The 25662-nt window shown below is 42.8% G+C and overlaps 1 protein-coding gene across 9 annotated transcripts in view; it reads right to left on the bottom strand.

Annotated features, from left to right (window-relative positions):
* NTRK3 (neurotrophic receptor tyrosine kinase 3) overlaps positions 1–25662 on the bottom strand; it is a 385221-nt gene that overhangs the window by 20694 nt on the left and 338865 nt on the right. Inside the window, exon 18 of one of the 9 annotated variants that reach the window (XM_025392717.1) lies at positions 11025–11099. The exons of 7 other annotated variants lie outside the window; for them this stretch is intronic. In XM_025392717.1, the coding sequence (XP_025248502.1) occupies positions 11025–11099 (75 nt within the window). Of the gene's footprint in view, positions 1–11024; positions 11100–18770; positions 19073–25662 lie in introns of those variants that run through there. One more of the 9 variants, XM_025392726.1, reaches the window with a different exon arrangement.

The following is a 25662-nucleotide window of genomic DNA, read 5'->3' as shown; positions in this document are numbered from 1 at the left end:
TTAGAGAGCAGACATTTCAACTCCAAAGATATGAGATGAAAAATAATTTGACCCTTATTTCCTTTTGTGAATGGCTAGACTGGGGCCTCCTGGCTGCACTAATATCTTCTAGTGGAAACAAACTTTAAGATAATGTTAAAAGAGCTCAAGTCACTCAACAAAGCTGGAGGGCTCAACTAAGTTCAGATCCATGGATCACACCGGATTCAAAGGGATCCACTCAGCCCCCAAACGCAGGTTACAATATCATATTGATAAGTAAAGAATGGCAGAATACATCCTTTTAATGATCCTAGATTTTGAAAAATCTGACCCTGCATAGCTCAGGTACTGAGAGTTAGGTTCTAGTTTAGATTCAGACTTATTGAACCAAAATAAGATAATTTCTTTCAAACAAGATTGACTGTGCTAAATAGTTAGAGGCCAAAAATATGTAAAAATTATAACATATCAGAAATGTGTATATAGGATAAGGAAATAGAGGATCTAAAAGAATGAAGGGAATAGTGTATAACTCAGCCAATGCTATTTGCTAGCTAAGCAATCATGGAGAATTTATTTAACCTCTGGAAGACTTGACTTCCTTGTGCATAAAAATGGGAATAATAACACACTCAGAACATGTGCAGAAATTAAATGAGATAGTAAGTGAAACAGAGGCATGGCAAGGCTTCAATACACCTGCACATACATAATACTTTAAATCTAAATCTTTCTTGAAAGATGCTAATTTCTCAATGATTATGATCATGTATGTTACACAGCACTTCCCGTTTTTTCTAAGGACTTAGACGTTCTGCCCAACTACCCTTACAATGAGACAATAATCCCAAATGTATGGATGAGAAACCACTTCAGGGATGATATGCCAGCCAGTCAGCATGGTAGAGCCAAAGATAGAAGTTAATCTATTGCCGCACTCCAAGTCTTTCTTTTTGTGGGTTTTGCAGGTTCAAGACAGCTCCACCTAAGTGCTGGAAGCAGTTTAAAGGAGCTGCCAGATCTCTGTGACTGCCGGTCTGGATCCTTGGATTCAGGCTGTTTACAAAAGAGGGGCCTAGACACTCAGGAGGAGCAACTGAAGTGAATTTTGAAGACAAGGCTGGGCTGGTTAGAATGTGCCATTTTCTACTGTGGACTAGGCTCAGTGACTGCATATTCTGTGCGTGAAGCTTCTTTTTTGTTTTTTCCACAAAAGGCAAACTTAGCTAGGAATGGGCTCACTGAGTTATCCTTTAAGCGACATTAATAATATCTCTTACTGATTGAATATCCCACCAGCTTTAAGATAATGGCATTGGATCCTTGAATCAGGGATTCTAGGCCGGGTAATCCCAGCACTTCAGGAGGCTGAGGCGGGTGTATCACCTGAGGTCAGGAGTTCAAGACCTGCATGGCCAACGCAGTGAAACTCTGTCTCTACTTAAAAAAAAAATACAAAAATTAGCTGGGCATGGTGGCACAGACCTGTAGTCCCAGCTACTCAGGAGGCTGACACACATAGAAATTCCCAATCCAATCCCTTATCCTTTTTAAATCCTGGACCCAGAGTATGCTTCTTGCAAATATTTATTAGCGAACAATATTACTAACACCATTACAACTCTAATTGCAACTGTTACTTACTAACATATATTGGGGCTTACCAAGTGCCAGCCCAGTCATTGGGATGAATAAGAGTTGTAATGGTGTCAGTAGTGTTGTATAAATATCTTATAAATATTTGCAAGAGGTATTCTCTGGGTCCAGGATTTAAATAAGATAAGGGATTGATTTGGAACTTGTATGTGTGCATAATTAGTGGTAAGGGATGATACAGATTTAGGCTGGATTAGGGAGTAATTTTCAAGTGTCTTGGACTGTAGCTCTTTCAACGTAAGGCTGTCTTGAGGAAAGATAAGTCTTTGCTTGTTTGTGCTGCTACAATAAGCAAATGGAGACCCACCCGTACTTTCTCTTCCCCCCATCCCCTCAATTTCTATGTCCTTAATCCCCTGCGCCCTTCATGAAGCATTTGAACTCTGTCTGTCGGGGCACATAATGCAGGTTGGACAGATCAGCCAGAAAGGCGCAGCTTTACCTAGAGGTAAAATCTTCTACTTCCAAACCACTCCAAACTAACCATTCTAGTTGGAGGGAGACCCAACCCTTTGGGCCCCCCTTTTGTTTTATTAACTGCCAACAGAAAATGCCAGAAGTAGCTGGAGAGGAAGCCCAAAAAGGGGAACCAGGAACACTGCATATTTTAATTTCTTCAGTAAACAATACATAGCACAGCAGAAACCTATTACTGATGGCCACATCCCCAGGCCAAGGGAAGTCGAATGCACATCATGGGAGATGACATAAAGAATACACAAGTCCTTCGTAGGCTACAGGCCACCTTATCTAGCTTCTCTGAGCTGGAGCTGAATTTCCCATCCATCCACTGACTGGCTGCTGGAGGAGCTTTGATACGGGCAAGGAGAAGGTGGACACAATTAGCCTTCTCACACACCTAAAGCTTTCTTGGGAGTTGAATGCAGTCTTCATCCAATGGAAAATGGGATTTTTCTTTGAGTCATGAAAAAAGACTTTTTAATTTTAAAGGAAGGATGCTTGGTGCCTGAGAGGAGAGAGTTCACAGATCACTTGCAGGACCACAGACATGAAACAGTGGATGAAGTCCTTTATCTTCATTTAAAAGTGGGGATTCAACTTGGAAAAAATAACAGGGTTAAATTCTCAAGGAAGTCTGAGGTTGGGTGGTAACAGCAGTCAAAGCACTCTGGGAACTGCAAGGTGATTCATCAACATAAGAGTACCACCACTCTTTTTAAGCACCACAGGTTTCTATTTGGGCAGTCCCCTGAGAAATGCCAGGAAAGGGGTATCAATTAACCCAGCCACACAGCCCTGGCAAGGCCTAGAGGCATCTCTAGCATCCTGGGATGGAGGCAGCCAGAGGGAAGGTCTGGCACCAAGAGAAGCCAGGAATCGGAGTGAAAAGAGCACTGGATTGAGACTCAGATCGTCTGGGTTCTTGTCCCAGTTCTACCAGTGTGCCATCCTGTGGCTTTGGCAGCCCATGCTTTCTTTTGGTCTCAATGTTCATACTTGGAATAATGACATAGTCGGACCAGAGTTTTGCTAAGATTCCTGTCTGCTCAAAAATTGCATGAGATTGTTGAAAACATAATTTTCTCATCTGAATCAGGACATCAAGAACACTGAAAGAAAGCTCAACTCAAGGCCCTTCCTAACATCTGCAGCTTCAGCAGCCTGACTTTACAGAGGGTGTGTGTGTGTGTGTATGCGTGTGTGTGTGTATGTGTGTGCTGTAGGCAGTGAAGGAGAGCATAGGCCAGAATTCAGGAGCTGCAGGACCCTGTCTTAGTTTGCATCATACCTCCTGGCTCACCCCTGGCCTCCTGTGTTCTCATCTGCATAATTGGTAGGGTGAGGGAAAGAGTTCGACTAGTTGACCTTTAGGTATCATCCAGTTCCAAAATGGGATGATTTGGTCAAGTGGAGACTGGATAACCTTTGGATGCCTCTCCTGGCCCTGTAAGAAGGTTAGAGCTCTGGGGTCCACTTCGTTCCACACAGCCTGCTACTCTACAACTGAGTCCCGGGGTGCCTCTCGGCAGTGAAGGGTGTAAGCCAAGGGCAGGTTCAGATGAAAGAGATGGAGGAGCTGTACCTCCATGCAGCATCTGGCATTCCAGGCCATAATCTGAGGCCTGCAGCTGTGGGCTGCTCCATCTCTCTTTATAAACAAGCCCTGCCTCTTGGCTTCTCCTTCAAGGTCAAAAGGCAGGAGAGGACTGCTCTGAGGATGAACCTACAAGAAAGTCTTAAATGTGAAGCCAGAAATCACAGTTGGAGAGTTGTTATTCAAAGGCATTCCTCCTCTGTTACACACATTCCTGTTTCCAAAAAATATAGAAGGGGAATTTGAGCAAGTGGACTTCTTGTTTTTAGGCTAATGAAACTGGGATGAAGTATATTTCTCAGGGTCACCTAGTGGGTCCCCAAAAGGTCAAGCCAGGTTGAGTGCTGGGGTAGGTAATCCCCAAGGGTAGAGCCCTCATCTTAATTTATCTGAAGCTCTGGTCTCCACCATAACAGAGGTAGAAAGAGATGCTTTCAGCATTCCAAGTTTGGGAGTCAAGTTGGGCTAAGTTCTTGTCCCAGTGAACAGGGATACAGAACAGCAACTTATTGCATGTTTATACTGTGCTAGGATATATGCTAAATGAATTAAAATGCACTGCTTCACTCAATCCTCCTAAAACGCATTGGCTCTGAAAACTGCTATTGTCACCAGCATTGTATTGAGAAAGGAAGAAAGGAAGGAGGAAAGTGCAGAGGAGGGAGAGAGGGAGAGAAGAAGGGAAAAGGAGAGGAAGAGGTTAAGCATCTTATTCAAAAATGCTTGAGACAGAAAGATCCAAGTCTTATACCCAAATTATTCTGATTCCAAAACCAATGTTCTTATTCACCACCAAGTTAAAGTTCTTATACATTCTAAATTGAAAAAAAGACTCATTAGTAAAAATGTTTTAAGGCATGTAAATTGATGGGTTAGGGTGGCAGATTTTGGATAATGTGATAGAAACCCTATAAATTTGATTTATATAAAACACTCAGAAAACACTCAGAAAAGCTGAAGGGGAATGTTCATTCAGAAATATCTAAATCAGCAGATTCAATGAAGTAAGATGGGAACCTACACCAGCCCAGAGAGTGCTCATAAAGATGACATCAGAAAATATCTATGTTCCTCCATAGACAGATTGGAAAAAAGCACCAGTCATGGACTTTGCTTCCTGTGCCTTTCTCTTGCAGCTTTTCTCTGCATAATGTCCAGTCCCACTCTTGTAAAAATGGCACTGATAATTTCTCACCTCGTCAGCTGGGCTCCGGATGGCAAGGCCTCCCTGATGAGGACAAGTCTTCATTACTGAACATCTAGGTCCCAGATAATCTGTTCAACTGCGGCAGCATTTATCATCATAATTTTCAAAATTCATTAGCCTTGATTGTTTGGAAATCTTTCCCATTAACATCTCTTTCTCTAAGTTCATGGTCTTGGGCCGACAAAGAGAGAGGCAGAGAATGATGACGAAATTACAGAAAGAAGTCAGAGTAGAGATTAGAAGGAAGAAGGGAGAGAAGTAACAGGCTCTACATGGTGACATTACTTAGGTCTTAGAATGAAGCCAACACTAGAAATAATTCCTAAACCTGGAAAACAAAAATTTTATTATAAAGACAGTACATTGCCTTCTTGCTTAAGGTAGAGAGTTTTCTGTCGCAGCTGAAAAAATCCTGAGAAAACACTAGAAAATTCGACTCTCCAGTTAGTTTCTATTTCTAGAAATAAAATGTCTATTTCTAGAAATGAACCAAAGAGAAAAGATTCAGAGACATCCCAGAGGCCCATGTAAAAACTGACATGCCCAGCTAGGATGAAACTACAATAAGCCTCCTTTCACCCTGACTCCCCCTTGCTCCTTCCCCACCCTGCATGCCTGCACCCATATGCCAGAGCTTTACTGGCCATAAAGCCTCACAGGACACAGTTCACAATGTGGGGTCTGAGACCGGTGTCTGAACTAAAAGCTTTCCTTGGAGGGCTGCATTTGCCCCGGTGCCAGGATTCTTCAGCCGGATGCATCTGCCTGGAGGCTGCCTCAGACATCTACTTTCCATTAGGGCTAGCCACAAGTGGCAGGAAGAGAGGAGGCAGCACTAATCAGAGGAACTAGCTAAGGCTCAAGAGAGGTGGGCACCAGCCCAGAAATAGCAGAACCCACATCATCGCCAGACAGGAGGCGGTGTCACAATTCTCGTAGTCATATGAATTTCTCATGAGTCATTTGTCCCAAAAGAATTGCGGAAGCAAAGGGACTTGACCAACTTTGAAGATAAGATGCATACCAAGAAGTCCCATCACGAGACTAGGATAACATTCTCAGTGAGTGGTCCTGGATGGCACAACCAGAAAGATTCCCTCCCCTCCTCCATCATCTTCCCTTTAGCTCCCACAACTCCTTCCCTTGAAGACCTGAGCCCCACTCCATTCCAGGCACCTCTTATCGTCCTGTTCTAGGGGCTTGCTCTGCTTTGAGACACTATATTTCTTCAGATCATCAGAAAGCAAAATGCTAAGGCAACTGAGAGTTCAAAGATTAGTTACTATTTAATGGGTAGATTTCTTATCTCTGGATAAATCTCCAGTTAAGAACCCAGAGGACTGGGACTAAGAACAGACAACCAAACTCCCTGAACTAATGAGGACATGTGATACCATATACATTCACAGGCATCTTCCACAGGAGACTGTATTAGTTTTCCCCAAAAGGCCAGTCTTAATGATTTTGGATCACAAGAGTTGGGATAGCAAAGAAAAGGGGGGAAACCACATTCCACAATTTCAAAACTGTTAAACCACATTGGTGTTTGGCTTTGGGAAAGTCCTAGTGGGTTTCAGAATACTCTCTAGCTTATAGCTAACTTCACTGCAACCAGACCCTCTTCACAACCTCAGTGACGGCTGGAAAACACTCACATGCCAAGAGGGGTGAAAAAAGCTTGTCTTATGCTCTCCTTGTGTACCCTGGACATGGAAATGAACAGGTATCTGTCCTTAGGTTCCTTAGAAATACCAACTTTGTTTGGATGAGGAGATATCCCAGCATGCTGCTTTAAAGGACCTATGACCAAGACATGCCCAGCTAGAATGAATCTACAATAAGCTTTTTTTTTTTTTTTTGAGACGCCAGGCTGGAGTGCAGTGGTGCCATCTCAGCTCACTGCAACCTCTGCCTCTGGGGTTCAAGTGATTCTCCTGCCTCAGCCTCCCAAGTAGCTGGGATTACAGGCACGTGCCACCATGCCTGACTAATTTCTTTTTTTTTTTTTTTTTTTGTATTTTAGTAGAGACGGGGTTTTACCATGTTGGACAAGATGGTCTTGATCTCCTGACCTCATGATCTGTCTGCCTCAGCCTCCCAAAGTGCTGGGATTACAGGCATGAGCCCCCACTCCTGGCCACAATAAGTCTTTTTATATGGGCCTCTGGGATCTCTTGGTATCTTTTTTCTTAGGTTCATCTCACCCCTGAAGTCCCAGCATGCTGCTGTAAAGGATGTGTCTACGACCAAGTCTCTAAGCAGATTCCCAGACTGAGGCACACTCCTGACCAGGTGCCCTTGCAGACTTGTGTCTAAGGCATGGGTATTATTCTTTTAAGCTTCAGCTGAGCCCTTTTGGATTAAGACATATCTTGTATGTGTGAGTGGCAGGGCAGCCCATATGTAACCAGAAAAAGAGTGACTATCCTTGTCAGTTTGAAATATAACCAGGCACTTCTCATCTTTACCCTGATTCCCAGCTGGGACTCCACAGAGCACACAGATGAAGAAGAGAGAAGCCAACTGTGTTGAGATGAGTTAACATTTTAGAAGAAAAGCTAATTTGCTGGCTTATTTGTTTTTACCAGAGGGAGAACTCAAGTAAGTGAAAGTGGAGTATCCTATGGAGGAAGATGAATGATGCTTTCCTCCTCAGCCCTCAAGTATCAAAATGACGGGGGAAACTAGACAAGGGTTCCTAAGTGGTAAAGAACCAAAACGTGATGAGGTAACCCTACCCAATAGTTAGAAGACCACAGCAAGGGACATTCCAGTGCTTGGAGTATATTTCTGTGATGGTAACAATGTAATGAAAAAGAAAATCCTTGCCAAATGACAAGAGTAATGGCCTCTCTCTATGTTGTGAAACTAAGAGACATTGCCTTGACATGCATTGAGACCCTGGGATAAATATGCTCTAAAACTCCAAGGAAAGTACAGCATCACAGGTAGAAATTTTCTCCTTTATCACAAAAGGAAAACTGGAGAGGGTTACGGGCATCCCAAAATAATTCTTTGTTGTAACAGGTCTCTCTTGTGCGTCTAAATGGTGATTTGCTTGACACAACCTTATCAGGAGGTTACCATATTATGCGTAAAACAACAGGCTACCTATTTTTTTTTTCTGGGAAATATATGAAAGTATACCACAAATAAATACAACGTTACACAGTGATATTGAGGTTAAATATAACCATCATATCTGAGATGTGGTCCAGAGACATCCTATTTCTTGCTAATAGCATCCTAAGACCGGATGAGGTCAGTCTGTGGATTCCATTCACAAAGGTAGACAGGAAATTTAGGATTATCTTCAAACTCAACTCTTCGCCCAAACCCCTGTTGAAAAACCTTTGTTCAATCTCAGCACTCTGCATGCATTCTCCCCACCTCTATTATCTATACACAGACACCATGCATGGTCCCTCCTTCCAACGTGCGTGAGCCCCAGGAACACAGACTTACTGAAGTTAAGCCTCCTCTCAGTTGAGGAGAGAAGACACACAGGAAGATTTACTCTCATGCCCCCAAAATTTTCCATGCCAATCCCCATTTCCAGTGACAACACACAAAAAAAGCAGCAATAGTTGCTGTGCCTTCATGCGCAATCAGCAAAGACATGGACAACCACCCCAACACATCTACTGCTCCTGATCCAGCCATGCAAATCAGCCTACACATGGGACATTCATGTCACACAGTGAGTCCTTTTCTTACTTCTACTTCCTGTCAACTGGTATCTGTGGAAAGATGCTGAGGTTGATAAAGGCAGAATTTCAGACGTAATTCAACCTGGATTTAGATCCTGGCTCTACCATTTTCTATTTCTGAGCTTAAACATCAGTGTTCTTATCCCCAAAGTGGAACTATAATAATGTCTTCATGAGAACAGCATAAATTAAACAAATTAATTTACTCAAAGCCCCTATCAAAGTGCCTGGCTAGAGCAGGTATTCAGCAGATGTAAACTGTCCTCCCATTACCCCACAGAAAGGCAGATGGGAGAAGGAAGGGCCCTATGATGCTCTGAATGGCCCGCACAAGTCAGAGATTAAGGGACTTTCTACAAAGATGCTCCCCAAATAGATGAATCCACAGCCACTGACGCCATCTCAGTGATGCCAGAGGGAGATGAAACCTGTGCTGACCATCAAGCAGACAAGGTATCCGTCCAATGCCACAGCCACCTGGTTTTCTCTCTTTGCTTTCTGTCATTATGAAGTTTGTGAGTATTTCTTTATTTGGACTCAGAATTTTCAGATATGATTTCATCCATGCAGTAAGGTTTAGCTGAGCCATGAAAGCCCTCCTTGGAGAAACTAAATAAACTAAAATATATCGTATTCTTTAAGCAATGCAATTGTTTTGACATCCCTACCTAAACTGCACACACACACAACACTAACTACCACCACCAACACCACTACTATTACTACCACCATGTACTTCTTTTTCTCCTCTCTGCTTTACTTCTCTTTTAAGAACCTATCACTCTTAAATTTACTATAGACTTTATCTTTATTTTTTTAACTCCCTCAGTAAGAGCAGTGATTTTTGTCTATTTTATTCATAGTTGAATCGCTGGCACCAACAATAACTCAGGATACGTGGATAAAATGACTGTATGCCCCAATTTACCAAGAAAGGTCTAAATTTATGCCTGTAGCTCCTATTTAATTAATAATAGCTTCCCTTTTCATTCTCAGAAGGGTCCAACTTTAGACAATCAAACACACACAGTAGATTAATATTAAATATTTGTTGAAATTAATTAATAAATTTGACAAATTTGATATTTTAATGCAACCTGTCAGTTCCTAAAACCAAGAGTTTGAACCTGATGTGACTGAAATACATATAATATTCTAAAAGCATAAGAGATTGATTAATCTTCTATAATGGTTCTGCTTGCAAAATTCTCATAAGGCTGCCAAGCATGTTTGCTTTGATATACCCTAGCTATACACAGTTGTTAGTACTGAAAATCTTAAACTTTCATGCTGTTATTAGGAGCAGTGTCAAGAAGAGAAACCTATAAAACTGATCCTGAGAGAACCTGGGAGGCTATGCTTAATTTACCTCCCTAACCAAATTATGAGAGAAATGAATGAAATTGTAAAAGCCTTCCTTCCCATGCACCTGTCCATAAGACTGCAGTATCAGAGAATACTGTATTTTAGAAATCAGAAGCTTCTTACTTCAGAACTCACTTAACTACCGCACGCCCTGTCAGTGTTTGGAAGCAGCCTCTGGCCTGTGGAAAGCCTCTCAAGATGGCAAGCAGGACTTGTATCTTCTTAGTCTGGGCTGGATCTTTAAGGCTGAGTAGGTGAATTCTGTGGTTTTGTTTTCCCAAGTGAACCATTTCCCAAATAGAAGAAAAGAGTCCCCAAGCAAAAAGTGGAAGGAAACCATCCAATGCAGTCTGACGATCAAGGCAAGACAGATGGAACTTCGACTGACGCTGCAGTATGTCCATCTCCCTGCCAGAAATTACCATAGAAATTAAAATGGGGAGGGCAAAAGCCTCCCTGCAAGCACTGGGGGATCTGACTCAGTCATGGAGGATCTGTAATGACCATCCTGAGCATCAAGTCTGTTAGACCACGCTTCATCTGAGGTCAACGGGGAAACCTCCAGTTCTTAGACCCTCTAGTCCGTGCACTTACAGCATTCTTATGTCCTTATAAGGAGTCTCCTATGGAGTGTAGGCACCGAAAGTATACTCAAAACTCAAGGTCACACCTCCTGAAATGCAAGAAAGCAGCCAAACCATCGTCCATGCAGAGCCTCCAGCCTCCACCACACGCACAGGTCTGGACAGAAGCCCTGGCAGCCATGTCAACTCCGGTGGCTCTCCCGGCTGTGCATCTAATTTTAGCAGATTATGGCCCGCCACCCCCCACCATGCTGTCTCCCCATGAGACATCCCAAGCACATCAATGGCTTTGGCAGGAAACTTCCATGGAAGTTAAATGATGCCCCACAGTGGGAGGCAAGGAAAGAGAGGTTGGAAGCAGGCCCCGGCCCATGGAAGTGCCTCTCCAAAGCCTGCAAGCTGTCAGTCTGTGTGTGGACTGCCTTGCCCAGCCCCCTGGTCCCAGAAATCAAATCCAGACTCACTGTGGAAGCTGCCGTTGCTGCTAGCCTCTGCCGCTGCCACGCCACGCTGAACAGGCCCTTCTGGCATGGCCCTTCCTAACAGTGAATGAGGGGAGAGAGCGGGGGCGGAGGGGGAGAGAGAAGAAAAGGGATGAAGGGAGAGGAAGGAAGCATGGGAGGATGAAAGGAGGGAGGATTAGGAAGGCAGGGGGATCTTTAACTGAATGGCGTGTCTCTCCTGGGCACGGCCTCAAACATTTGCCCTGTGTCATTAGGGAGGACAGCAGAAGACCGCAGCAACCCACCTTCAAGACCCTCACTCTGGAGTCCGCCCAGAAATGCAATGCACTCGGCGCTCAGCCAGCACATCATAACGCCACTCCCAGCACGTGACACCCAGCTGTCTTCCTCTGTGGGACACCAAGACACAATGGGCTTCCCTCCACGGGCTTGGTTCTACTCCCAGCAGGAGCCTCCCAGCCAACCTACTGCTTGGAGAGAAAGTGGGTTCTATCTAGAATCTTCAATCCCTTAGGTCAAAGAAAGAGCACTTTCTCCAAAGCTTCTGAGAGAATTATTTTTCTTAGTGTGTCCCACAGAAAATCCTTGAATTCACCACTGCTTTTATGGCTACCCAGATTCCCTCTCCTTTCCTTCCTGATTTGGAAAGGTTAGCTCACTGAATGTCACCAGTGTGGAGCCTCAGCCCTCCTCCTCCTTGCTGTCCACGGAGTTAGCATTTGTGTTCTCCATCACCACTAAGGAAAAAAGCCCCAAAGCAAGGCCTTTCCCTTGAAAGGCCTCTTGAGATGTAACAGGAGAGGGGTGTGGGAGGAGGGACTCACAGTAACTTAGCAATGGCATTTCTCAAGTGTTTCCAAGTCAAGGACTGTGTGCAAGAGACAAGAGACACAGTCCCTGCTCTCAATCAATTCAGAGGCAGAGAAGCAGCACTGGAATGACCTGGAGGAGAGGCAGGTTCATGAAGCAACACATCCCTGTGCACAAACTCATAGGGTGAGGCTGAAAAGACCATCCAGCGAAGACAATGAAATGGGGATTGCTGGGTGCTGATGGCAGGGAGGGATGGACAGGGAGAAAGAATGAAGAGAGAGGTGAAAGAAAGGACAGATGGGCAGTTGGGAAGAGGAGGTGTGATGGACTGAACTGTGTGCCCCCCAACACATGCTTATTATGGGGAAGTCCTAACCCCAAGTTCTTCAGAATATGACTGTATTTGGAGAGAGATCCTTAAAAGAAGTAATTAAGGTTCAATGGGGTCTGTAGGGTGGGCCCTAATCCAATAGGACTGGGGTCCTTATAAGAAGAGATTAGGACACAAACCACACAGATGGGTGACCACGTGGGGAGACAGTGAGCAGGCAGCCATGTGTAAGACACAGAGCGAGGCCTCAGAACGAACGAACCCTGTTGGCACCTTGATCTTGAACTTAGAGCCTCCAGAACAGTGAGAAAATCAGATTCTGTTGTTGAAGCCCTCAGTCTATGGAGCACTGCTATGGCAGCCCGAACAAATGAACACAGAGCGCCTCATGCAAAGGTGGAAATGAGCAACTGGCACTGGGTCACCAGGGACAGACTGGCTGGGGTGGAGCCAAGGGGGCCTTCTTGTGGAGGGTGGGGAAGGAGACTGGCAGGGGCTTGAGGACCTAGTAGGCCAGGGCAAGAAATTTATATTTTGGTGAAATGAAGATTTACTCACTCAAGGCTCCAAAGAAACAGGAGGGATAAGGAAGTTTGAGGCCCCCTGGGGGAAGAGCTCCAAGCCTGAAGGTGTGTGCATAGATTCAGGTTTTGGACTGACCAGGCATGGACCAGGGCAGCTCCTGCCAACATGCAAAGAAAAAGTGGCACTGAGGTGCTATAAGGAAAGACACAGCAGACTGGTGATAAAGAGACAGGTTCAGAAATGACTCCCCTTTGGGAAGCTCCCAAGAGAGTTTTCACGGATGCTAATGGTTGCTGAGGTGCTAGCACTCAGAGAAGCAGGAGGAGGCCATGGTGAGTTTTATTTAAAACATGCCATGCTTCAATCTCCAGTGAGCTCTCCAGGGGAGGCTTACAGATTAAGCAATCAAAGAGAGAAGAAGTGGAGGCTGCAAATGTAAATTTCAAACAGATTCTGTGTAAAAGTAAAAAGGGGTTATAACCATGCGAGTGCACGAGGTTTGCAAAGCAGATGTCTAAAATAGCAGCACCCAAACTTAAAACGAGAGGAAGGAGAGAAACCAATGGAACAGGGAAAGAATGACCAGGCATGGTTATAACTTGTGGAACAAAGCATTACTGAGGCATTCAACAAGAATACTATGCAGCATTGGCAGTTGCAGGGGGTGTGGGGGAAAGGGGAAATTATTAATCATGTCATTCAACAGTAGTTCAGGAAGGGTTAGACTTGAAGTAAGAAATTTAAATTTGGTCGTGAGAGATAATTAGTGACCCCAAAACTTCAGATTCAATTCAGTGGTAAGACCAGAAGCCCAAAAAAATTAAGACAGAAGATGAAAAGTACCTATTTCAGTACTCAGACAGACAAAGTTAGAAGGGACAGAAAGGTCAAATGAAGATTTTTCTTTAATGTAGGATGGATTGTGGATTTTTAGAGTTGAAAGGAGGGAGAAATGCCTCAAGAAAGCCTTCAGAGCAAGATAAACACAGTCACAGGGAGAGACAAGAGACAGGGCAGGTGACAGGTATTGAGGTGTGAGTGAAGTGGGAAAGGATTCAGGCTGTGAATGTGTAGATATGCAAAGGGTGAATTTGGTCTAATATTTCATAGCATCACGAAAATATATATTTGACACAGTTCCTGTCACATGCATAATTATGAGTCCTTAAATTGCTCTACCACTTTGCCCTTATCTAAGCAATCTCTGTTGTAGAGTTGGCTTTTAGGATCTCAGAATTAGAGAAAAGCAAAACTTTGAGATCATCTACTGAAACCTCATGTCTAGCACAGGCATCTGTATAATGTGGTTCTATGTATTTTCTGGAAACCCACTGGGAATGGAGAACCCACTATCTTGTAGGATGGTCTGTTCCATTTTCACACAATAAGAGTAACTTCCTGCAGCACCGTGCTTCACCACCCTTGAGTGTAAACTATCTCTAGAGTTTTCCAATCTTGCCACCCCTGTGGGTAAGGAACATGTTGTAGAGTCCACTCATTGCACCAAAATAATGGAGGACAACCCCTCCATACATCTCTGTACCCGGCTTTGAGATCTCTGATTGTTCCAAATTAGGGTCCTTGAGCATCTTTCCAGATCAGTCATTCACTGAGAAGAACACTTGTCTCCTTGTTTATGTCATTTAATAAACATTTATGAAATTGAAATGTCTACCATATATCATGTACAGTCCTAGGTACAAGGGTTGTATATTTGGTGAAATAAAGCATGAATACTTCCCTTAAAGAACTTCTAAGCTACTGTGAGTGAATATGTGTCAACCAAAGTTCTTGAGAATACATTTTCACAACAAACATTAAAACAATTACTTCTTGCAACACATTTCAAGGCAATAGGACAATACTCCTCAACACTGAGCACCACCTCCCTTGCTTCTAATATTCCTTCCTTGCCCTTCAGTTTCACGGAATCTGTGTTACATTTTACAGACAACAATCACCTCAAATCACATTGCTACTGTTTGCTTTAAGGTTATACTGGAGAGCCCAAAGTATCTAAATTAAAGTATCTTTGCTTGCCGTGTTGACTAGGCTTGGGTCACCCTGTTTTCCTCCTTTGTCTTGAATGGCCTCGCCACAAAGCCTTATTAGAAAAATAAATCATGGAACTCAATTATTACAAGCTGACACTTCTACTTAACCTCATGGAGACTGCGCTTTACTGGTGTGCTCTCTAAACATTCTATTCACAAGTAAACTCTCATCTCTTGAAAAATCTAACTTAACCAGAACAACAAATCCAATTCCACCCCTCATTTATTGTACAGTCTGGGGAATGATCACTAATCTCTCTGAGCTTTAATTTACTTGTCTGTAAATAGGGGGAATCATGCCAGCCTGTTGACCTCATAGCACTTTGATGGTGATTAGAGAGGAGCACTGAATTCACAAGAAGGGAGACCAATGTCCTTGTCTTCACTCTACCACTAACCAGATGCGTGATCTTCAGGAACATCTGCTCACTCTCTCTCTCTCTCTCTGGCTGGCAATCAATGTATTCATCTATCAAATAAGTGGGTTTGAAAGATGACCTCCAACTTCATTTCTAGTCAGGATTTCACAAGATTGCAAGTATAGATGCTTGCCCAAATTTCTTATAAAACAGTTGGGTGGAGTAATAAAAATGCATTGACCATATCCAAAGAATGTTGATAATTGAATCAATGTCTGCTTGGGAGCAGAACTCTAGCAGCAAACCCTGGTCTTGGGCTGTTCGACTTTCCAAAAAGTAAAAAACATATATGTTTCAAGATCCTGCTGGTACATGATAAAAGTTGGCTCAGAGATGATGGCATAGAGCTGGCAGGGAAAGCTGCATCTAGACTACCAAACACCTTGGCAGTGTGTAATAGGGAATCAAATCTACCCAGAAACAAGGCACTTTTGCTATATACAAGTTGTAAGAAAAGAAGAAAAAACCCAGCTATTTAGTTGAAATGTGAGGGAAAGGCCAGTAGAAGATAAGTCAGAATTTGGGGAAGCTAGTCTCATTTATGTGATGGGTAAATTAGCCCCAGTAATGCAGATCCACTTGGCAAACCCCTTTCTCTGAATACGATCCTTCAACACAGGTGCATTCAAACTCAAAACCTATGTCACATTAGAATCCCTCCACTTGTGTGAATCCAAGGTTAGAGCATGCCTAACAGGGTCCAGCGGAATCCCTGAATTTAGAGCACTGCTCACGATGACATGTGTCAAAACAGGACACACGTGCCACCAATCCTCTTTTCTACTTTCATGGCAGATGTCACCAGCTGATCACCACTTTTTCACTGATCCTAGATGCAGCCACCAAATTCTTCACATCACTCCACTCTGGGCAATCTCCACCAGTCAATCAGAACAGGCACTTGGAATCTATTAATAGTTACCCTTCCTGGGGCATATAATACTAGGTATCAAGGCAATAAGATTTGCAAGCAACAAAAGGACCCATTTTTAGGTGTGAAAGCAATTTAGTGACATGGAAAGCATTAGGGGCTATAATAAAGTGGCTCCCAAACATTTGGAAATGAAGAAAATATAATTGGCCTCTTTACGATCAGCAGAAAATGAATGAAAACATGGATGTATATGCAAGGTTGTCTGAAAAATCTTGAGGATCTTAGACTATCATGGCTGCATTGTGCCCTGATTGATGCAGATGAAGAAATAATATATCTCTCAGAAGGGGCACTGGCTGGTCCTGGAGACCTGGGAAAGTGTGAGCCTTGGAATTGGATGGTGGAGATGTTCATCCCTTCCTGGCTCTGGACAAGGGAGAGAGGAGGATTCAGGCAAAAGACATGGAGTATTTCTCAACCTGCTGAGAAGCCAGGAACACTGTTGTTAGGCTTTCTTAGCTGGATGTCATTGATTATTTGACTCTTCTAACATCCTTGCTCTGATTTTTTCCTCTTTAAGCAACTTTCGCATTATGATCCGGCTTCCCACATAGACTAGCTTACTGAGAACAAATGCTTTGATTCTATGGTCTTTGAATAATGTGATTCTCTGTGTGCATTAATAAATTTCCTTTTGGTGCTAACTCCATTCTTATGGGTATTTTAATTATTGTGAGACCTTCTCCAGTCCCCTGCACTGATAAGCAGATGTCAGATGTCAGGGCCATTGGCAGGGAATCAGATCCAGCTGGCTTTCCCTTAGTGATACCAGTGCATCTTTCAGATACACATACTCAGAGTCCCCACATACTGACCATTGGTGCCCAGTGAGTGGGGACTCATGAGGATTCATGTAAGAAGATTTAGGTAAGTGGGGACATTATTCTTTTCCCATTACAAACATCTAATATAGTATTACATATTTTTTAATTAAGTAACTTTCATTAAGCACTTTTACTGTAGAAATCACTGTGCTAAGAGTGGGTGAGCTCTTTTGCCTTCAAGGGAACTTATGCTTTAGTAAAGTATTCAACAGACATGTACACAAGTGTCTCAGGATGTGAAAAAAATAAATACAAAGATCAGGAAGTTGTGGATTGACCCACTGGGTAAGGAAATGACCAACTACAAGAACAAACTGGGCCACAAATCAAAGTTCCAAGCTGGCTGAAGAGGCTGGAGAGCATGACTCAATGGAAGAAGGCAACCAAGGTTGTCGTGATGATTGGCAGAGTTGGAGAGCTGGAGTACAGAACACCCCCTACCAGTCAACTTGGGGACATTGATGGATTCAATTTATTTTTCCAGGGTGTACATAGTTATTTACTAAGCCCAGACTATAATGGTGATAATAGTGGTGGCTATGGTAGTGGTGATGGTGTTGGTGGTATTGGTAATGATGTCAGTGATGGTGGCGTTGGTGATGGTGATAATGTTGGTGATGGTGGTGGTGGTGATGGTATTGGTGATGATGCTGGTGATGGGGGTGGTGGTGATGGTGGTGGTGGTGGTGGTGACAAAACCACCAGCACTCAAACCAACAGTTTACAAAGCACTTGCATATCCATTATGCATAAGCACATACACTTGCATATTTCATGTTATGCATAATAATAAGCAATAACCATCATATAACCAATGAAAGGAGAAAGGAGGTAGGGTTGGACTTAAGCCAGTCTTTTCTCTATCCCCAAGGCTCCAGGGCAGGTGCATCACCCTAAGCTCTCCCTCTGGGATGATGAGGGGCAGCACACACTAAGGACATCTGGAGAACGAGGCTTTAATTCTGAAGACGTTTGTCTACTGCAGAATTCATGGTCCACAGTTAGAAAAATCAGCTCCTGGTTGTATCTACTAACTCCACAATAGAAAAGCTCTTCTGCAGATGCCTAAAAGTGTTTTCTCTTTCCTCCTGGGCCTCCAACAGATCAACTCAAATGTCTAAACCAGTCCTGGAGGAGTGGGTGGCTTTTTTTAATTTTAAAGTTCCCTAAATTCTCTTGAGTAGGCTCTTCTCCTCTCTAATTTTAGCATCCAGCACTAAAGATCCATCATAGAGAAAACCTTGGCTTGTAACTTAAAATGGTTTAAAATTTCTGGTATATAATTTCTACCTTATTCTTTTACATAGAATAATAGCCATCTATTGGGTGCCTAATGGGTACTGGCAATTTGAATACTTATCTTATTTAATGTGCACAAAAGAAGAAATTGTTCTTTTTTTTTTTTTTTTTTTTTTTTTTCCAGATGAGGAATCTAAGTCTTAGTGAATTTAAGTAAATTTTCTAAGGCCAAATAGCTATCAGCAGAAGCTCAGTGATTCAATTGAATATCTGCCTGACTGTAATGTCAGGTGGTGCTCGGCCCACCTGCTCTGGGGCTATCAACTTTCCTACCTCCAACTTTGCTCTTTGGGATTAGCAAAGCCTAGAAAAAAACAACCAAGAGTAAAAACTTTGCTGGAAGTTCTGAATTTCAGATGCTTTATATTGACCCAGTCCTCTGATTCCTCCTCCTCCTCCTTCTGTTTAGACACAGACGGGTCACAAAATCTTGGGCTTTGAGGATTATGAGAGAAATACAATTCCCTACCAGGAGGAAGTCAAGGGAACACGACATTCTCTTTACATGCAAATATCTTAATTACAGCTGGTAAAGAAGATATTTGCATGGAAATTTATGTATCTTTATATGTTATATATTCAGTTTGTCTCAGGAAAAAAAAAAAAAAAAAGGCCTTTTGCACTTGAGGAAGGAAAAGGAGATGCTGTTATGATACATCCATAAGGGCCCTCCACAGGAGTAGAGAGATGTGAATGACTCAACACCAGATTCAATGGTCTCCTTCAGCCCTTTCCTCTCCTTTCCTGAGGATAGAATCCAATATAAGCATGCTTTAAGGTCTCAGAATTTTCTTATGGGGTATCTTCCCCATCTTTTTTCCCTAGTGTCAGTCCTCATGCCTGCACCACCTTCACTGACAGAAGAAAATAACTAGATTTCTAAACTGCACAGAGAAGAGACTAAGTTTAGGAGATAACTGGAAACCACTCTCAGAGATAAGTTATTATTTTTTGGCAGGATTAGGGGGCTAAAGATTTTTATTCCACTGGTCCTCCACCAGTCAAGATACAACCAATGCAAAAAATATAACCAATTACCTATGAAAAGCACAAGGCTTTTTTTTTTTTTTCTTAAGACAGAGTCTCGCTCTGTTGCTCAGGGTGGAGTGCAGTGGCGTAATCTCGGCTCACTGCAACCTCTGCCTCCCGGGTTCAAGTGATTCTTCTGACTCAGCCTCCCAAGTATGTGGGACTACAGGCATGCACCATCATGCCCAGATAATTTTTCATATTTTCAGTAGAGACAAGGTTTCGCCATGTTGGCCAAGCTGGTCTCAAACTCCTAACTTCAATTGATCTCTCCGCCTGGGTCACCCAAAGTGCTGGGATTACAGATGTGAACCACTGCAACTGGTCACAAGGCTATTTTGGTCACATTGAGGTTCTTCGTAGTTTTTCTGAGTCTTGTAATGTCTGTTTTATAATATAAACCACATTTATCTCCACTAAGGACATAGGATGGTAGCAGGTAGGATTCTCGCTAGACATAACTGAGAACTTCCCACTTCTAAAGAATGTTAATAGTTAGAAAGAAAAAGACAAATCTCTTACTGAAAATAGCTTTCCTGTGCCACAGCTGGAAGGAATAAGGAAGGAAACCTGTGGGATCCCAGAAGATGCAGTGGAATAGAGCGAGCAAACCATCTGTTTGGGATGATTTTGAGACTATTCTGCCTAGTGCCTCAAGGGTGAAATAGATGACATTTAAGCCTCCTTCCAGCTATATATTTCTTTAAAATTGAATGATTTGGCATTTGCTCAGTTGTTTCTAACACATTAAGGATGCAGAATGGACTTGGTGGCCTAAAAGATGAAATTTTAAAAATCTATCCTGGTTTACTTAGATATTTGTTCCATGTAAATCTCATGTGGAAATCTGATTCCCAGTGTTGGAGGTGGGGCCTGGTGGGAGGTGTTTGAATCACGGGAGTAGATCCCTGAGGGAATGGCCTGGTGCCATTCTCCACATAGTAAGTGAGTTATTAATCTTAGTTCCCATGAGATCTAGTCATTAAAGAGTCTGGCACCTCCTTCCTCTCTCTCTTGCTCCCTCCCTCACCATGTGACACTCCTGCTCCTCCTTTGCCATGACTGGAAGCTTCCTGAGGTCCTTACCAGAAGCAGATGCCGGCACCATGCTCCTTGCACAGTCTTCAGATATATGAGCCAATTAAATCTGTTTTCTTTATAAATTACATAGCCTCAGGTGTTTTTTATAGCACCTCAAAATGGATGAAGACACATCCTGACTCTCCATTTCACTGTTTTTTAATGTGTTTTTTTTTTTTCTTTCATAGTTACCCCTTGCAAACTGCAAGTGGCTTTAACCCTGTGGGACCAGCCAGTCTCCAGTTCATAGTCCTGAGCCCATGGATTCTAATGGTTTCTCTTCCATACTCTATGGCTACCACTGTGGCACAGGATATCACTGCCTCTTTCCTGGGCCAGTGTGATGGCCTGCCTTTATGGTTTTGGTTTCCAGCAATCTATCTCACGTGCCACTGCCTTATGAATTGTCTTCACACATGACCTGATTTACACTTCAACAGATGACAAATCCTCTGTGACTGTCCATTGACTACCTAAGCCAAAATAGTTGGCCTTTCAAAAGCTGCCATGGTGGTCTTTCCTTTACCAACATTTCTTTCCATGCATCTTCCACAGATCCTTAGTTTTGGCCAGTTGAATCACACACCGTTCTAGATCATTCTCCTGGTTTCCTTGCCTCCAAGCTTCCTTCATGCCTTTGCTCATGCTAACCTCTCTGATGGAAATATCTTCCTAAAATTTAATCCAGACTGCCAACCAACCCCTCAAGACCCATGCCATTCCTCTACTTAGATAAGCTTTAGGCATTTGTAACTGCCTTGTATACAATTTGCCTCCCTTTAGCTTATGGTAGAGCAACACATTTTTATCTGTTCTTATATTCCCCATGATATTTTTATTTCCTTGTGTTCTATTCATCTTAGCACATGGACAAGGAATTGAATTGAATTCCATCCCTCTCACATGGGCCTTGCTAATGGCTAGGGAGTGTGGTATGAGGGTAGGAAATAAACCAACATGGACAGGGTTAGCAAATGTGTTTGCAAACTAAGCATCTAATTTAACCTCATGAGAGGCAAGTGTTAACTAGAGTTGAGGTAAAGAACACTGATCTAAAGACAATGTCATCAAAGAAACCGAGTGACTAAACTGGGACTCAGTCCTTTCAGTCCCAGTCCAGGAAAAGAAGCAGTGAAGCCATGTATGTATCTAAAGAGGAAAGTTGAGTACCTCCCACAAACTCTCAACCTAGTTTCCATGCAGCAGCAGACAATAATACTATTGGTGTGGCCAGCACTTGTGAAAAGATGAAAAGCCTCACAACAGTGTAGAAGAAAGATGAGAAATGTCCGCTTTACGAATGATAAACTCAGGTCCTGGGCAAGAAAGGGATCTGTTCCATGTCAGGAGTCATGGCAGAGAGACTGAATCTAGGCTTCTTGGCTTCTACTCTTGCATTCTAGTTCCCACATTAGTCACTGGCTGCCAAGAGCCCATAAACAAAAATGGGAGGGTAATTCCCAGGACTAATATTCTCAGACCTTTGCAGGGAGAATTCACAAAATAACTTCATGACTTCATTGTTAGAGTCCGGTTCTTTGCACCTCAACCTCCTGGTCATCATGTGCTCTCCAGGTCATCTTCACTCTAGATTGCTGGAGTGTCCCAGGGTGGAAAATACCAGATTCTTTTCTGTGTTCACTTCTATACTTTTCAGAATGCCTGAGTTGCAGGTAGATATCCCTAGCATTACCACCATATTGAAATAAAGTATAAAATGGCCTAGAAAGGATGGAGGTATGGGAGTGCAGATACGACAGGAATAATTAGATAATCCTCATCCCTGGAAGAATACAAAGAAATTCAGTTCAGGTAATTATTCTACCCACCAGGGTGAATTTTGGCCAATTATCCTCAATATCTCAAAGAGGAAGAAGATGGCAGAGCAGAAATTAAACTTTAGTCACTAAACTAGATCCAGGTAATGTAGAAGAACCTGCTTCAAAACTGGAGTTTGTTATTTTATTTTATCAGGAAGGAAAAAAGGGACTGAGATGTGGAATAGCTAAGGTCTAGGGTCAAAGCAACAGTAAAGACTGGTTAACACAACTTTGACGTTATTATTATACCTTTGGCCATGTCTCCCTCCTATCCTAAAAAAATCAAGGCTCCTTCTCACTTATCATTACACACAGAACTTAGTTCCATAGAAGGCAAAACCCCAAAGAGATCATATGACTGGAATCCAAACTCCAGATTTTAGAGATGAAAGTCAAATTTCTGATTTGGAACATGGACACAGAACTGGCACCGAGACCAAGATGTCCTAAATATCAGCCCTGTCCCTCAACAGACTTTTGTATTCCAAAGTGACTCATATTTTGTACATAATTAGTGTGCAGCTCTACTGGCTTTAATCAAGGAAATAAGGTTATAATGCTTATAATTAGCATAAATGTATCCCACACACCTCCTTCTGTGTTCATTCCCTCTGCAGCTTTGTACAACTTAATAGCTCTTAGCATTTAAGTTGTTTTTCAAAATTCACTTGAGATGTACATATCACGACACCCAGTCCTATAGCAGATGCTCAGGCAACTAAAGCTCTGAGTCCCACTTGGAAGTCTCTCCAGTCTGTAGCCACGTCTCCTGATTAGCACAGGGCACCCTCTCCCAAAGCTGAAGAAGAGCACAAACACATGGTTTAGGGCTGGGAATTTAAGAAGACCCCATACCTTCCTCTAGACTCCTAAACTCCAGCAGAGAAAGGTAACTCCAGCCCTGTCCACTTGCTATATGAAGATGGCTGCACCAGACTGCACAGTTCTAAAGGATTTTTGTAAGAATCTGAAGTTACAATTTGCTCACAAAATAGGGTTTCTCAGCACCTCTGGGATTGGTATTGCAAGACGGCGTCTTATAGCCCACCTATCTCTGTTGCAGAAATCTGAACTGTGAAAACCTGGAGGCTCCTAAGGGTGCATCGAGGGCATAGGGTATCAAAGGAGAGACTGTGTGCAACGGGGGGATCCAACCCCTTACCCCTGCTTTGACCACAATAGTTGCACTGCCCTTAAATAAGATTGGTTTGGTATCCCATAGTGAATCCTGAGACAGTAAAACATGCATTAGTGGAAAAGCTGGTAAAATCCAAACAAAGTCTGTAGTTTAGTTAATAATTTGTGTCACTGTTAATTTCTCATTTTTTTGCCAAAGGTACCCTGGTTCCATATGATGTCAACAGGAGGAAAAACTGAGTGAAGGATATATGGGAATTCTCTACACAATTTTTGCAACTTTTCTGTACATCTAAAATTACTCTCAAATAAAATTTTATTTTAAAAATTTGGGAAAACCACTTCCTTGGGAATGGAATACAACTCTCCTCCATTGTTCTCCTCTATATAAATAGGACCATGGTTAAAGATTATTAGGATATTTCAAAAACAGCAAAGGAAGAATCAAGCACAATAAACAGAGTCTGGTCACTGGACAGCCAGTGAAAGACCTTCATCTCCTGACAGCCAGCATCACTTCTTCTTCGTTGGTGCCTGGGTCTACTTACGAGCACCTAATGGCTAAAACCAAAGGGACAAATCTGGATAAGCCCTCTCCAAACAGGGTCAGCATCCCTCAAGAACTAGTATGCCTAGCTGCTAATCCTTTAGCACCAGTTAAGCTAGGGGTCAAGCCTCCCTACTCCTGGCCTCAGAGGAAGGAACTATATGATTCTGAATGTAGCTGGCAGCTGCTTGTCTATGTGGACATGAATAGAGTTGTGACAGATCCCTTCCTCTTTGCACTGTTTCAGGCTTCCAACCAGAGAGACACCTTATTGGAGTAACAGGTCTAAGGATGGGACAGCTCTCCAGTCTTAAACTCACCCCTTGGGAGAAAGAATTTGTCTGATTCTGGGGACTGGGCATGGGGTCACAACCCCTTCCCCTTTCTGATGAGCATCTTCTCCCTACAAAGAGGAGAAATGAGCAGCAAAACTTCTGCCTCTTAAGAACAAAGTCTGCAATATTCCCAGGCTGCTATGACTGAGTTGGAATGTCTAATATGGGGAGTCGGTTAAAAAAAAAACAAAAAAAAAAAACAAAAACATTGTTACTGCACACTGAAACCACCATCTGCAACAATTCTATCGTTATTCAAGTGTACTTTATATTCTTCATCTGCCTGGATTCTCTGCCTCAGTGGGCTCAGACACATCATCTGGGCAGGGAAGACAGGTGCCACTTACTAAGTGAGATTCCCAAAGTTCCAATGAAGAGTAGAAAGCATGGTGGAACCCTGTGGTCCTAAAAGTCAGTTGCTTCAAATTACCATCATTAGCTTTTGTTTTTACCTTTAAAATTACCTAAAACCAGTTATCTCATAGACCACTAGCTCTCTTCAGTACACTGCCAACCACTTGACTTTCATCTAAGAGCTTCTCCCGACTCGAAGCCAAGAACTAACTGGTCAAAAAGACTTAGAGGAGCCTTAGGCTGTCAGCTCTGGTGACTGAGTGATCAGTCAATGTTCTTGTTGATCATAAAACTGGAAGGCACCATAGAGTGCATCTGATAAACCTCAGCTTTGCTCTTACCTCAGGTCCTCCCATTAAACTAATGAGGGGGCTGCCCTCCAGAGCTCTCATATTGGTACATTCCCTGGATCTCTGTCTTGCTCTCTCAGGACTGACATGCTGGGAAATTCATTCCATTAAAGTCAATGGTCCCTAAATATCTTTAGGATCCTCTTAAAAGCCCTGAACCTTCAAAAAACAAAAAATGAAATACAACACCCCGCTTAATATTGCTCATATAATTTTAGAAAGTCTTAGGGTTTCTCAAGCCCCCCCCCCCGCCCCATCCTTTGACCTACTGGTGGAGAACAACCCAGGCTTTTAGTCAAGGACATAACCTTTCTTTAGACAATACTGGATGGATTCAGTTAGAATTTGGACAAGCTCTGGATTGCTCCTTTACTATCATGGATTTGGAATAGAAGCTGCTCTAGTTTGTATTTCTTCCCTGTTTTTCTTCTAGATGTATTTTCTTATCTATTAACGTATATTCCCTTTGATATGGAGCATTGTTTCTTTCCCCCACCCAATTCATAGGATGGAGTTTCTTGAATTTACTCTTCTCGTGGATGATGAATCAATGCACCAAGATGGCAGGTGGGACCAATGCATGGGTTACAAAAGCATGGGACACCAAGAGTTTGCAAGCAGAATAGAAAAGGGGGCCTTGCAAAATAACCATGTCCACATTCAGGATTGGAGTAGCAATACAAAGTAAGAACGGCTTGGCCTATCTTTCCTGATAAATCATCGGATATGGGATGATTTGCTGTTGGGATGGAATGTTAAAAGAGAATGTAGTTTTTCTTCATCCTTA

The sequence above is a fragment of the Theropithecus gelada genome, chromosome 7b (assembly GCF_003255815.1).
Source record: "Theropithecus gelada isolate Dixy chromosome 7b, Tgel_1.0, whole genome shotgun sequence".
NCBI classification, from domain to species: Eukaryota; Metazoa; Chordata; class Mammalia; order Primates; family Cercopithecidae; genus Theropithecus; species Theropithecus gelada.
Note: the sequence above shows the minus strand (reverse complement) of the source record. Positions and strands in the feature narration are given on the sequence as shown.